This window comes from Andrographis paniculata, unplaced genomic scaffold, assembly GCF_009805555.1.
Source record: "Andrographis paniculata isolate CXL003 unplaced genomic scaffold, ASM980555v1 Contig21END, whole genome shotgun sequence".
NCBI classification, from domain to species: Eukaryota; Viridiplantae; Streptophyta; class Magnoliopsida; order Lamiales; family Acanthaceae; genus Andrographis; species Andrographis paniculata.
Window position 1 is genome coordinate 3,172,229 of NW_026137502.1, and position 13,177 is coordinate 3,185,405.

The 13,177-nt window shown below is 33.6% G+C and overlaps 2 protein-coding genes and 1 non-coding gene across 4 annotated transcripts; 2 read left to right on the plus strand and 1 right to left on the minus strand.

The window, feature by feature from the left end:
- Positions 1–2,281: 2,281 nt before the first annotated feature.
- Positions 2,282–6,503, plus strand: LOC127244823 (serine/threonine-protein phosphatase PP1 isozyme 3). The gene is made up of 4 exons (XM_051265336.1): positions 2,282–2,625; positions 4,352–4,911; positions 4,980–5,193; positions 6,152–6,503. The coding sequence occupies exons 1-3, from the start codon at positions 2,448–2,450 to the stop codon at positions 5,166–5,168; spliced, it is 927 nt and encodes a 308-aa protein (XP_051121293.1). The 5' UTR covers positions 2,282–2,447; the 3' UTR covers positions 5,169–5,193; positions 6,152–6,503.
- A 158-nt stretch (positions 6,504–6,661) lies between these two features.
- On the minus strand, positions 6,662–11,300 carry LOC127244821 (folylpolyglutamate synthase-like). 2 transcript variants are annotated; one of them, XM_051265335.1, is made up of 16 exons: positions 11,123–11,300; positions 10,730–10,863; positions 10,576–10,641; positions 10,283–10,392; positions 10,103–10,163; positions 9,799–9,882; positions 9,658–9,714; positions 9,496–9,556; positions 9,232–9,278; positions 9,039–9,116; positions 8,619–8,783; positions 8,247–8,525; positions 7,594–7,672; positions 7,276–7,428; positions 6,996–7,144; positions 6,662–6,905 (listed from the first exon to the last, which is right to left on the minus strand). In XM_051265335.1, exons 1-16 carry the CDS (start codon positions 11,130–11,132, stop codon positions 6,846–6,848), a joined length of 1,593 nt encoding a protein of 530 aa, XP_051121292.1. In that variant the 5' UTR covers positions 11,133–11,300; the 3' UTR covers positions 6,662–6,845. The 2 variants fall into 2 exon arrangements, with proteins under 2 accessions (XP_051121292.1, XP_051121291.1); XM_051265334.1 differs by having other exon boundaries at positions 6,665–6,905; positions 6,996–7,150.
- Positions 11,301–13,063: 1,763 nt separating this feature from the next.
- On the plus strand, positions 13,064–13,135 carry TRNAP-AGG (transfer RNA proline (anticodon AGG)). The gene has a single exon. It is a non-coding gene; the product is annotated as a tRNA-Pro (tRNA).
- The last annotated feature ends 42 nt before the right edge of the window (positions 13,136–13,177 follow it).

A 13,177-nucleotide genomic window follows, 5' to 3' on the forward strand; every position in this document is an offset into this window, starting at 1 on the left:
AAATGTTAGTTTTGAACAAAAAAAAGTGTTTCGTGCAAACTTTATATTAGCAAAAGGAGTTTCACGCAATAAATAAAACATAGAGTGCTTTGTGTATTTTTACTAAAATACAAAGGATTGTTGTATAATTTACCCTATTAATTATGAAAATTCATGTGCATCAAATGTTGCAGGAAAATATTGCATTGACTTGGATTTAACAATTACTCCCTCCGTTCATTTACAAAGTTTACATTTACTTTTGGCGCGGTATTTAATAAATAATAGTATTTTAACTATAGTGAGTAGTGAAAAGTAGTGTAATGATATTTTTGCCCTTACTTTTTTGTGTAAAAGTAACGATGTGATGTAAACTAAGAGTATTTGTGGAAAAAAAATATAGTATTTAATGAAATGTTAACTTTGTAATTGGACATCCCAAAATAGAAATATGTAAACATTGTAAGTGGACGGAGGAAATATTTTTTTATCGTAAAAAAATAAGAAAATGTATTTGTTATACTATGGATTCTATTCGTAACGCACAATAGAAATGTCAGTTATACATTGTAAGTACATGTTAATAGAAAAAATGCATAATAAAGTCATGATAAAAATGTATTTTGCATGAAAAAAAGACCATATGGTATAATTTTCTAATCACTACAAAAAGTCTCTCTTATTTTTATTTTTTTTTTATTGTGTAGTATATTCATGAAACATTAACTAATGAAACAAGCTAGTTTCCTACCTCAATACCTTAAAATTTCGGAGTTTTTACGATCACAAGTTCACTCCCCACACTACCCTTACGCTATCTTCTTTAAGAGTATGTACATTAGCTTATATTTGGACAACCCCCTCCTATGCTTCAAGCTTTTTATCAAGACCAACAAAAGAAAAATGGCAAAATGAACTAGTTTTGAAGACAAGAAAGTGAAGGCAACTTGGTCAGTTGATGGCATCTCCAAGCCAAGAGAGAAATGACATTTTTTTTTTTATCAAATATTGTTTTATTTTAAAATGAGATTTGTTTTTTCGTTTTACTATTTCGATTTTTTTTTCCCAAAAATATCAAATCAAACACCTATATTTTATTTATTATAATACACTAAAATTAAATTTTACCTCCAAAACATCACATCAGTACATATTTATATCACATCAAACAACTATTTTAATTTAAAATTTTACTATTTAAAACTAAAACAAAAAATCAAAATCTCACAAGTAAATATACCCGTAATTAGTGGGGTCGGTAGCACGTAATAAATGGAGGTAATTTTTTTCAATAAACTATTGTGTATGTTGTAGGTCACATTAAAAATCAGTTTGTTCAACTTTCTAGATAGTTTGATAATTTTACTATTGAGCTTCTAACGATGGATCAAGATTTTCAATCACAAGTTAAGAAAATTGCGAGGATAATCCAACTCACTATATATTATCCTCCTCAAAATATCTTTCTACAACTTTTAATCCCAGGAAGAATCATTACATAGAAATCAAAATATAGAAAACATTTAAATCCCATTTGATTAAGATCGAAATTTATTTGAAGATTATTGTAGAAAAATATTGCGAGATCAATAATATAAAAATAAATTTAATAAATATGTCGAATTGAGGTATGATTTCTCTCCACAAAATAAATATATCCCGATAGTGTTCTCTAGTTCGTGGTGTAATTTTCTCAATATTAATAAATTTATATTTGATTACAAAGTAGATGATAAAATTGAAAGTTTTTGTCATTTTAAAATTCTAATCAAATATTTTTTTAGTATTAAAGTATCTATTCATATTACTTTAAAATCTCATTTACATTGTATTTCAATTTTTACCTTTATACTATCATATCCAACAAAAAAAATAATAATTAATTAAAATTGTCTAATTTATTGTTCCATCTATCCGTCAAATTTATTGACATTTTTTTTAGTCTTACAAATCAACAAATTAATATTTAATTATTATCATTCATTCAATATTTGTTTACAATAAATATCACTGACCTTATTACATTCTTTTGTTAATTTACTTTTATTTCTAACCAAATTTATAAAAATACTTTCAATTACTTATTATTTTTTTCAATAAAATATTATTTTTATTGAATTAGACTATTTTTAGAGAACATTGAAAGTATATTTAAATTAGAATTGATAATTTTTTTTTATTAAAACTAATAATAATAATAATAATAATAGATAAAAAAATAAAAAGAAACGAAACGCCGAGAAAAAGTACATAGTCGAAGGAAGATCGGAACAGACCCACGAAACAAAACAAAACAAAACAAAGAAAGGAAAACAGAAAACAAAAAAAAAAAAAACCTTTTGGAGAAATCCACAAAACACAAAACACCACACTCATGTCCCTGCGGAAACCCTAGACCAGAAAAGAGGAAACGAGGCAAGGCGAGGCGGAGAGGGGGCGCCACCATCGGTATCGGTACAACTGGAGCCATGGACCCCGTCCTATTAGACAAGCTAATCGATAAACTGGTCGAAGTCCGCTCCTCCAAGCCGGGGAAACCCGTTCTGCTCACGGAGTCCGAGATTAAGCAGCTCTGCGTTGCGTCCAGGGAAATCTTCATCAACCAGCCTAATCTGCTCGAACTTGAGGCCCCTATCAAGATTTGTGGTACTTTATTTCAATTTTTTTCGAGTGTTTGTGTTTCGAGATTTCGTTCTATGTGGTCTTGTTTTTCTAGGTTTCCTTGGGATTTTTGCTGCTAACATGCGATCGATTAGTGGATTTTTAAAGTTTATTCAATTAATCTTGCACTGTACGATTTTGCTGGTGATTCGTTTTGAGGACCCTAAGAGATTGTGTTTCCTTGTAGCGACTACATCTTTTACTGAACCTTTTGTTTTCCCTGAACCTCATAAGAACGAACGAACATAAGCTTATTTTTAATTATTTATTTATTTATTTTTAAGTTTTAGTTACTTTAGCATAGCTTAAGATTTTGAGTTTTCTCTTTGTTCTTGAATGTTTCTGCTAGAGACTGTAAAAATTCATGATTGTTGAAGAATTTTATTAGTTTTGTTGGTGTTGGCTTTGGCCTTGGGGAAGTTAATCAATGTTAATAAGGATGTTTACTTCTGTTATTGCATAATGCCACTTTTTCGGTGGCGGAAGCTGACAAATGTAGTTTTTTGTCATTTCAAGAATTTGGTAACAGAAATTGACTGTCTGGATGAAGTCCCACGGAAAATCATACTTGAATCATTTGTATTTTACTTGATCTTTAATGTGGATAGTAGTTATTAAAGGTGCGCAATGGCGTGCCCCGTAGCACGAGTCGCAATGTTGCCGTAATTTGTACGGCAAGGTGTGCTTCTGCACCTTTGCCCTGGTGCTGAGAGGTTCGCCGCAGCTGAGTTAATTTTGTTAATTATTTCTTAAAATCTCAATTTGTTGGGCTTTCTAGCTTTAAAATAGCCTCTAACCTTTGATTCCCAATCCCTTAAGTTTTCGCTCTAGTCCACTTCTTTCTTATGGTTTTTAATTTTATTTTAATCTATAAGTGTGTTTGGTTTTTATACGAGTTTGAGATTTGGTTTTAATAGTATGTTGATGTGATATTTTGTTAGAGGAAATAATGTATCTCTTTATTGGGAACCGTGTAGATTGAATAGTGTAATTTAGGTTTGAAATAAAAAATAAACAACTTAATATTAGTAAATAAATATTATGGGCTTTACTCACTTTGGATTCTCAACACCTATTCACATTATGCAAATCATGGTTAAAAAACACATTCCAGTCCAAAAAACATTAAATACGTATACACTGTATAAAACATATAATTCAACTACTTTTTGTCTAAATCCAAAACACAACAATATACACCCATGATTTTAATTTTATTTTGGTTTTTCTAGCTGAAAAATAACTACATTATTAGTTGGAAAGAATTCATTGTGGAACTATGGTATAGAGATATCGCAACATTCACAACATCTTGTGGGAGAGTATCACAATGCAAATATATATTTATTGCATGTATATTTGCATACGGATTATATATTAATTATTAATACTTACGGAATGCACTGTACTCCACTTATAATTACCATAGAATATGCAAATGCTTTTAGATTTTGTAGAGGTCGTTGCTTATTATTTCAATGTTGCGATGAAGTTTAAACACCATAACTAGAAGTTGCATCGCATAAGACAACTTGCTACAACTGATTTCTTGTGACTCACATCTGTGCAAAATGATGCGGTCATACAGACATTTTATGTGAAATCGGCTTGGCATTTTTTATCTGAAGTTTGTGAAGTTTCAGTACCTTGCATCATTGTTGCCCTATATGAGTTTTCTTGAACTAATGGCTCCTACATTTTTTTATTTCAGGCGATATTCATGGGCAATACAGCGATCTTTTAAGGCTTTTTGAGTATGGAGGTTTTCCTCCAAAATCCAATTATCTATTCTTGGGTGACTATGTAGATCGAGGGAAGCAGAGCTTGGAGACAATATGTTTGCTACTTGCGTATAAAATTAAATATCCAGAGAATTTCTTCCTTCTCAGAGGAAACCATGAATGTGCATCTATAAACAGAATCTACGGATTTTATGATGAATGCAAGCGCCGCTTCAATGTGAAACTGTGGAAAGCCTTCACTGATTGCTTTAACTGCCTTCCTGTTGCTGCACTCATTGATGACAAGATATTGTGCATGCACGGCGGTCTCTCTCCTGATCTGAATAACCTTGATCAGATTAGAAATTTGCCTCGTCCAACTGCTATTCCAGATACTGGCTTGCTTTGTGATCTTCTCTGGTCGGATCCCGGTAAAGATGTTAAAGGGTGGGGAATGAATGATAGGGGAGTTTCATTTACTTTTGGCTCAGACAAAGTCTCAGAGTTTTTGACAAAGCACGATTTGGATCTTGTCTGTCGTGCTCATCAGGTAAAAAGAATTCTTGTGTTTCCACTTTTCTGTAAGTCAGCTGTCATTTATTGCTACTTATTTTGCAGGTTGTGGAAGATGGTTATGAATTCTTCGCAGACAGGCAGCTTGTTACAATCTTCTCTGCTCCAAACTATTGTGGTGAATTTGATAATGCAGGTGCAATGATGAGTGTTGATGAAAATTTGATGTGCTCGTTCCAAATCCTCAAGCCGGCAGAAAGGAAAAACAAGTTTACGATGTCTACTAAAATGTGATTCCCCTCTACTTTCTAATCTCAAGGTCAGATCAATATATTGTTCAATTCTCTTTTTCTCTCTTCTTGTTTTCATTATCAAATAATGTCATGGATGCGTTTGTCTCACTTTTCATGGAAAATTCCCTTCACCTGACCAGTTTCTTAGATAATTATAATGGTATGAAAGCTAATGAGAGGTTTCTCTAATGCTATTACCAAACCACATAAAACTAGTTCAGTTATGTGCAGTGAATCCACATATCAGTGAAATTACAGACATTGAAGCTAATATAGTTAAACCTTATTTTTCCTAAATTATACAATAAGAACAAAAACAATTGGTGGTATTGGGTACCAATTTTGTTTCTAGGTATTGATATGGCAATGTTTTTCTCCTTCATATATATATATAACTAGGGTAAATGGTGGCCATGGAAACGTTTGGCAAATAACTTGATGCATTTACTTTGCCATTATTTTGTTATCGTTAGAGTGTTTATGTTATCATATATTTTTCCTGCTATGTAATTCTAAAAGAAAGTATGTTTAAGAATGTTTTGCTGCCAATGATGGGATGGGTTTTGTTCAATGGAGACTGAGGAGGAGATGGACAATGTGGACAGTGGGGGAATATTTAACTGTGGTGTCTCACAAATAAACTGAGATTATAAAAAATCCGGGCTGCAAAGTTGAAGTGAAATTTGGAAAAGATCTGTATATTAAAGTTCCTTTCAAATGACTGACACGTATATCTGCATATAATTTAGCTGTTCTGCATATTATTTGGGATCCATGATTTAAAAATCTTTATTTCATGCTTATTAATTTGCCAATTCGGTTACATAAGGCGTTTTTAAGTTTTAGCTGACGCATGTCTCTTCTCTATGTGATAATCAAAAGCACAATCTCACTATAAATGCTTATAATTTTCTCTTCTGATCTTGATACAAAAATTAATTTTCCATGCTAATTCTGCAATCATTATTCATCTTCTTACTACAGGCCCCATGCTCGAACCCGAACAAGTTACAATTGCCCCCCCCCCCCCCCTGTGAAGCGGTGAATAAGAATCTGGCAATATATTTTATCCCAAATATTTATTATTGTGCTTTTATGAATGAGGTTTTTGTTACTGCTGATTCAGGGGAGTGGAGCTAGTTGTACTCGCTCTCTGCACCCTTGTAATAAAAGGGCGCAGCCTGTGTTTTTATGTAGATAAATTTGGACCTGTCATGTTTCTGAATTTTAGACTGCTAAATTTCTCTTACACCATAAAAATTTGACCTACTCTTAATGTTATTTTGTGGATTCCAACTGAACTTTGGGGAATCCTTGTTTGTCGTCTGAACTAAAACACCAGCTTAGATAATGGGTTCTTTTCCAGTCTCTATTGTTTGTGCCGTGTCACGTGTTGGTTATTTTGGTAATTGAGCTTAATTGCTCTATCCCATGTTTCCTTCTCTTGTTGCGATTCATGGTTTTATGAAATCCCGAGTACCCCTCTTTTATCAAATTTGTATTAGGGTGCTTCCGCACAATAAGAATTTGGCCTTAGGAAAGAAGAACTCGAACTTCCCATGAATTGAGTTAAATGTAATGTAGACTGGGTTCATTTCACATGCCTCTATCGAAAGGTCCTAAAATGGTTCTTATGTTGGAGGCAACTGAATGTTGCAGAAGTTAGTTGTACCTCTCTTTACTTCTTAATGAGCCGCAATACGTCGCCTACTAAGTGCAGTGAACCCGTCACCAGAACCTATGAAAGAAACAGAACCAGCAAAAAATAAACATGAGTATGATGATCTGCAAGCTGAAATGGATTGATTAGATGCCAAATGTAAATTACCTGAAAGTGCGTGGATGTATGTTTTCGGGCTCTGTCCCTTAGCCAGTTTATTGCCAATGGAAGCGACGGAAAAACTGCACTGCTTCCGTGAGCATCCCTCTCAGCTTCAGTCCCAATCACCTCATGAGATAAGTCTGCATTCTTCGCCTCTGTCCCTGGAAATTCAAACATTGAAGTTATGGCGTAGAGGCATATGTTATGTGGATTATATATTGGACCGCTAATTAGGTGGTAATTATTTTTGAAGAATGTAACTACTATTAGCACTACAGAAAATCACCTTCCCTCCTAGGAACGACGTTTTCCCATATTCTTTGAAGAGTTCTCTGCCATGACACATCCGCTCGAGCATCCGCCTCCCATGAGTTCCTTGTACCCACTTTGTGATAGACTGATGTGTTTGGAATGAACAATGCCCTGTTGAAACTTACTCCTGAAAAATAATCAGTTGAATGAAGCAGTAAAAAATTTATGAAATGAAAATATTCCAATGGAGCAGGCTAGTGAAACAGTTTAGAAGAAGAATATCTAATCGGTTTCTGCCCGATGCAAAGGAATGTCGAAGCATTTTTCCGTATGGCAGCTGGCTGGTATTTACCGTGGCTAGCACATGCATTCACTAGACGGGGAAGAAGCAACTTAGGGTCCCTTACAGACATACAATTGAACAGCAAAATCTGTGCATATACCAACAAATTACACTAATCAGCATCCTCAAATGAATAACTGAGAAGATAAAGAGACAAATTTATTGAGAACTGAATAAAAATGTCTCTCTTTCAGAGCATTTTGTATATATGCTTGTTGAAATTAGCCGGAGAGGAGGTCTCTCTATGCTATATTTCTACATTTGGATACTCTAAAAAATGAATTCCATTTGGTCGATATCTTAGGTTTCACTAGTAATTATGCTTACCTTGTCCAGTTGATAATTTATCAGTTTCAGATTTTTTTCCTCTAGTATAAAGCCACTTTGATGACTCAATTGTTTTATGTTCACTTTGATTTAATTCATCATCTACCTAAGCAAAAAGAATGGACTATTTGGCTAAGAGTGTCAAGTTCCTTATTTCTTGGATAGCTAATGTCATATGATCACCTGTGCAAATTTATCACAAAACACTTGCTATGCTCGCAGCCATCTTAGTATTTTGCTAAGAAAAGCAGGCTAAATGAAAAACGGGATAATTATGACATATAAAGAGTTGATCAGAAACCACCGTGCAGCATTATGTGTACTAAGAAGCATACCTGAGTAGAATTCTTTCTCACAGTCCTATAATGGCTGGATTCTTGAGATCCTTTCAAGTTATCAATATCCAATCCATTTGGAGAACTGTAGTCTTCCTTGATTGCAAGGCTAAACCATTTTGCACATACATCCATACTTTCAGGACTGTGGGCACCATCCAAGAAGAAAACTAGATTTCTGGTGTTTTCTTCCTCAAGGAATTGATCGGGCACAATTTGAGAACGCCCTTGCAGAGAAGCATTTGCTAGCCCTTTGATGAATTCCTCTGGTAGAGAGGTCTAATTCCATATAAGAAAAAGAGTGTGATCTTGGAGCAACTACAGTAACGGGGAAATTAATGTAATCGTAAACCTCTGCTTGATAAAGCTTACGGTCGGATTTAAGCAACTGATTCCAACATGACCAGTCCTCTGCAGCCAAGTTGAGCAAAGTGCAACTGCAAGGCCAGCATTTAAGTGTTGGTGCTCGCCATCCAAACCCAGTCGGACGCCGTTCATACGGCTAGGATCCAAAGGAAGAACAACTTGAAGACTCACCTGTTCCAGTGCTGTGTTAGTTGTCTCATATAAACTTAATTAAACTCATGATACAATGCATTCTTTTTATTAATCTACTGGTAATTAGCTTGTAAGAAAAGACTCTCTGGAAAGCTATTAGGCCTCTAGTTCTTATGATTTCAAAGCTTTGGGCATCAAGATCAGTACATTTTCATTGAATTAAATGCAATAGTATGATTAGGACCACCTGATTCAAGTTGTTGATAGAAATCAATGTATAGAAATCAAACTCACACCCAACTGTGAGGCTTTGTCTTCAAGAACCCTCATTGCTTCTTCAGGTTGGGGTACAGTAAAGGCAGGCACTCCACTCTAGGCAGCAAAAGGAGAATAAATAATGAGAAAAGGGAAGATAATTCAGACACTTGTTCGTTAACACAAAAGCACCATGAACAAGAAAACCAAAGCTCTTGGTAAATTATACTACCTTGAAAATCCCAGCCTTCTCACCAGCAATTTTTCCCAAAGTATCTCCTATTCGTGGCATAGAAGAAATGGTTATCCAATAAAGAAGCAGAATTGGACTTCTCACAGACAATATCCTATTTCACTCCCTCCCCATCCTTATAAACCATTGTTGTTAATACTAGATCCTCTGTTAGTTAATTCGTCGATTGCATGTTGTCATAGCCATGGATTAGAATTAATCAGGTTAAGCAGTTACCTAAGAATCATGGAGAGAGCAACTAACCAAGAATTTCCATGTGGTCATACCCAAGTGATGCTATACCACATACAACTGGATTTTCCACCTAAAGAAATGCCATTCCTCGTGACGTTAAGAGACCCAAAAACAGCTTAACGATTTCACTATAAGTTACTAATCAATCGGGCATGATAGTGATATGTATACCACATTTGTAGCATCGTACTTTCCACCTAAACCAACTTCCAAGATGACAACATCTACCTGTATTCATTAATATCAGTGTGAGTTGAACAAACCTGACAAATAGGCATCATTTTATTATAATGTAAATAAGTTTAACGTCACCTGCTCAGCTACAAAGATCTTGAAGGCAAGCAATGCAAGGAAATGGAAATATGTTGGCATTGGTACATCATCACAAGTGCCTTTCTGCGGGGAATATATTCAAGATGAATGAAGCGAAGAACAAACCGCAAAAAGGCCCACTAGAAGCACAAAGCCATTGCGTAATTTCGATAAGACTATAAAACAGCGCATTTGGCATCATCGAAATAAAAATGAACTTGTAAAGAACAGTAGGAAAATCAGATGTATACTGTAACATAAATGCCATCTCATAGATTATTTTAGGAAGAAGCATTCCACATGCCTTCAGTCTATCCCAACACCACCGGAAGTATGCCAAAAACTTCTCTTCACAAATATCTACACTGAATATCAAAAGAAGATAGAGAGAGAGAGAGAGAGAGAGAGAGAAATGCATCATAAAAGAACATGTCTTATATGATCCTGGAAAACATACAATCCAATCCATAGATTAGATAATTACCCATCTAACTTGAATCTTTCTCGAACATCAATAAGGTGAGGAGATGTGAAAAGTCCAGTATGAAATCCACAATTACGCAGAATAGATTCTGTGAATGTGCAAGTTGATCCCTTCAAATTCCAGTGCACAAAATAAAATCTATATCAGTGGGAATATGGATTCTATGATATGCTAGTGAAATAACACAAACAGTACTCCTTACAACCAGATTGGTATCAACTGAAAATTTTTGGCAAACGACACAAAATTGAAGGAACTAATATTCTGCAAAACAATTAGTTACTTTACTTTACCTTCCCTTTGGTGCCAGCCACATGGATAATCTTCAGTTGTTTTATTGGCTCCTCCAATTCCAACATCTTCCTTTCAACATCAAAGAAGAAGAAGTAAATGCTCAATAGTGAAGTCTATTAAGCAGGAGATCGAAATATAGGTTAACGTACAAACCTTAAGATAATCAAATAACAAATCAAAGCGATCCCCCTGGTTGCTGTTATCAGCACGAATTCGCTTGGTTATCAGCGAAGACAAAAGCTCCATTGCCTCGTCCAACATCGCATATTTATCTGATCCACTTCCATCTTTAACAGCATCAAACAAAGAAATCCAACGAGCTAGAGAAAAATCACATAAAAGAGAACGAGCGAACACTTTCCAAGAGACATGGTAACTAACTTCAAGCAAACACTACACTACAATACATCAACTAAAAGGACACAAATGATGAGTCGACAGAATTTCCAATTAGATTCTACATCGAAACAAAATAAACTGAATTCATGATAAATAACTAACTACTCCTCCAATTTAATTAGTTCGAATTCCGAATGCTTAGTTTACCTCGAGACATTCCCTCAGAGATTCAAAGCCTCGATCAAATTAAATTCCAGTTGGATTACCAGAAACACAAGTGCATACTAACGAGAGGGAGAGAGAGAGCGGAAGAGGATTGCGCGGGCGGGAGCGGTTGGTGCAGGTTGAGTGGAGATGATGAATCGATGATGAAGAAGACTGACTGAATAAGATTGCGAGGTGAAAGCGTGCTACCACTCAATTGGCGCTTTAAGCGTTTCTTTGCCAACGGTCGATTTCCAAAATTCACTTAAAAGGCTCCATCATGGATACGTATCAAAATTCAATTAGTATGAATTTTTATTATTTTTTTTTTCCCTTTAATATCGTGAAATTCACAACAGCTATTTTTCGGGAGTGTGCTTTGGATAAACTATCGATCAAATTTAATAGACTGCAAACTAGATTTGATAAGGTAAATCGCAGTAAAACAATAAAAAATAATGTTCTTTATTGAGGTGACAATGGGAAATGAATGATTTGATTTTTGCAAATATGAATTTGAATCTAAATTTGCATATATATTCTAAAGAACGATTTCTTTATTTTAACAATAATGTTTACAAGAGATCATTTATACTCCCTTCGTCCCATAAAGAAATATCAATTTGCTTTTTACACGTAGTTTTAAAAATATTTGTATTATATTGGAATATAGTATGAATAAAGTAAAAATGACTAAAATAACCTTATTAGTATGTGTGATACAAAGGTAATGACATTTGTGTAATATATTGTAAGTTGTAAGGATATTTGTAATGTTAAATAGATAGTATAGTTACTAAAAAAGTAAATTGATACTTTGATATGAGTCGGACTATATAATATGGTTACAATGAATATGACCAATTGTTACAAAAGTATAATATTATTATATTCAACACAAGACCCTAAATTGAATGTCAAGATATTGTAACTAGGGCGGCCTGGCCTAGACGGGAGAAGTGTCCGCCCATAATTCAATAGGTTCATTAATTATTTGATATTTATAAAGTATCGAGGGTGTGATTCTTCAGGCGAAAATTGGGTTTGGATTTGATTTTTATTTGAAATTTTGGATGGATTTAAATTTTGTTATTTCTTTTGTGTTTGAATTTGGTTGGAGTTTTAATGTGTATTGATTTGATGAATAATGAATAAAATAATATAAATGTGTATTAAATTTAATTGATAAAATTTATATTGTATGATTTGATTATGAATTTATATTATACCCAATATATATATTTAAATTTTTATTTATTTGTATTATAAAAAATTTTATTTTCTACGAAATGACATATATATTGTATATATTTTTTTCCATTTAATTATAATAAATATTAAATAATATTTTAATTTTTTAAAAAAATAAATAAAAATAAAAATAAAAGCATACCTGCCCATTGTCGGCGGATTGGTTGCAAAGTAAAAATCCCAAATTTGAGGTTGGAGAACCGCACCCTAAGATATACCTTAATGATTTAATGCTGCAATTGTAATTGTGAGATTTTAAGTTCAAACTTTGGCCTCCAATTCAGGCTCATCACACAGAGTGGTGTATATATACAAAATGTGTAGTTACATATATACATTATAAATTTATATCTCACATATACATGCATATTTTGTATATATAAACCATATATTTGATGGAGCTCGACAAATATGGGCCGGTGATCCCTTCCAATGTCTACTAATTCATCATGAAATCATGAGTTCAAAAATTGATAAATCCAAAATATCCAAATTACCCTTTAATTATATTTTGATCTAATAGTAAAATGGTGATTAGGGCTTCTAAACCCGACTCTTCAATAGGTATTACGAGTCAATATTTCATTATTTAAAAACATCTCATTTTCGTAATAATTAAGCACAAAGAATGACCATATCATTGACACTCTAGTAAACAAGAAAATTAATAATAAATTTGAAAGATACATAACTGGGCATTTGGTCTAGTGGTATGATTCTCGCTTAGGGTGCGAGAGGTCCCGAGTTCAATTCTCGGAATGCCCCATTTTATTAATAATAACCCTTTTTTTAAAAAAACAAATGTTC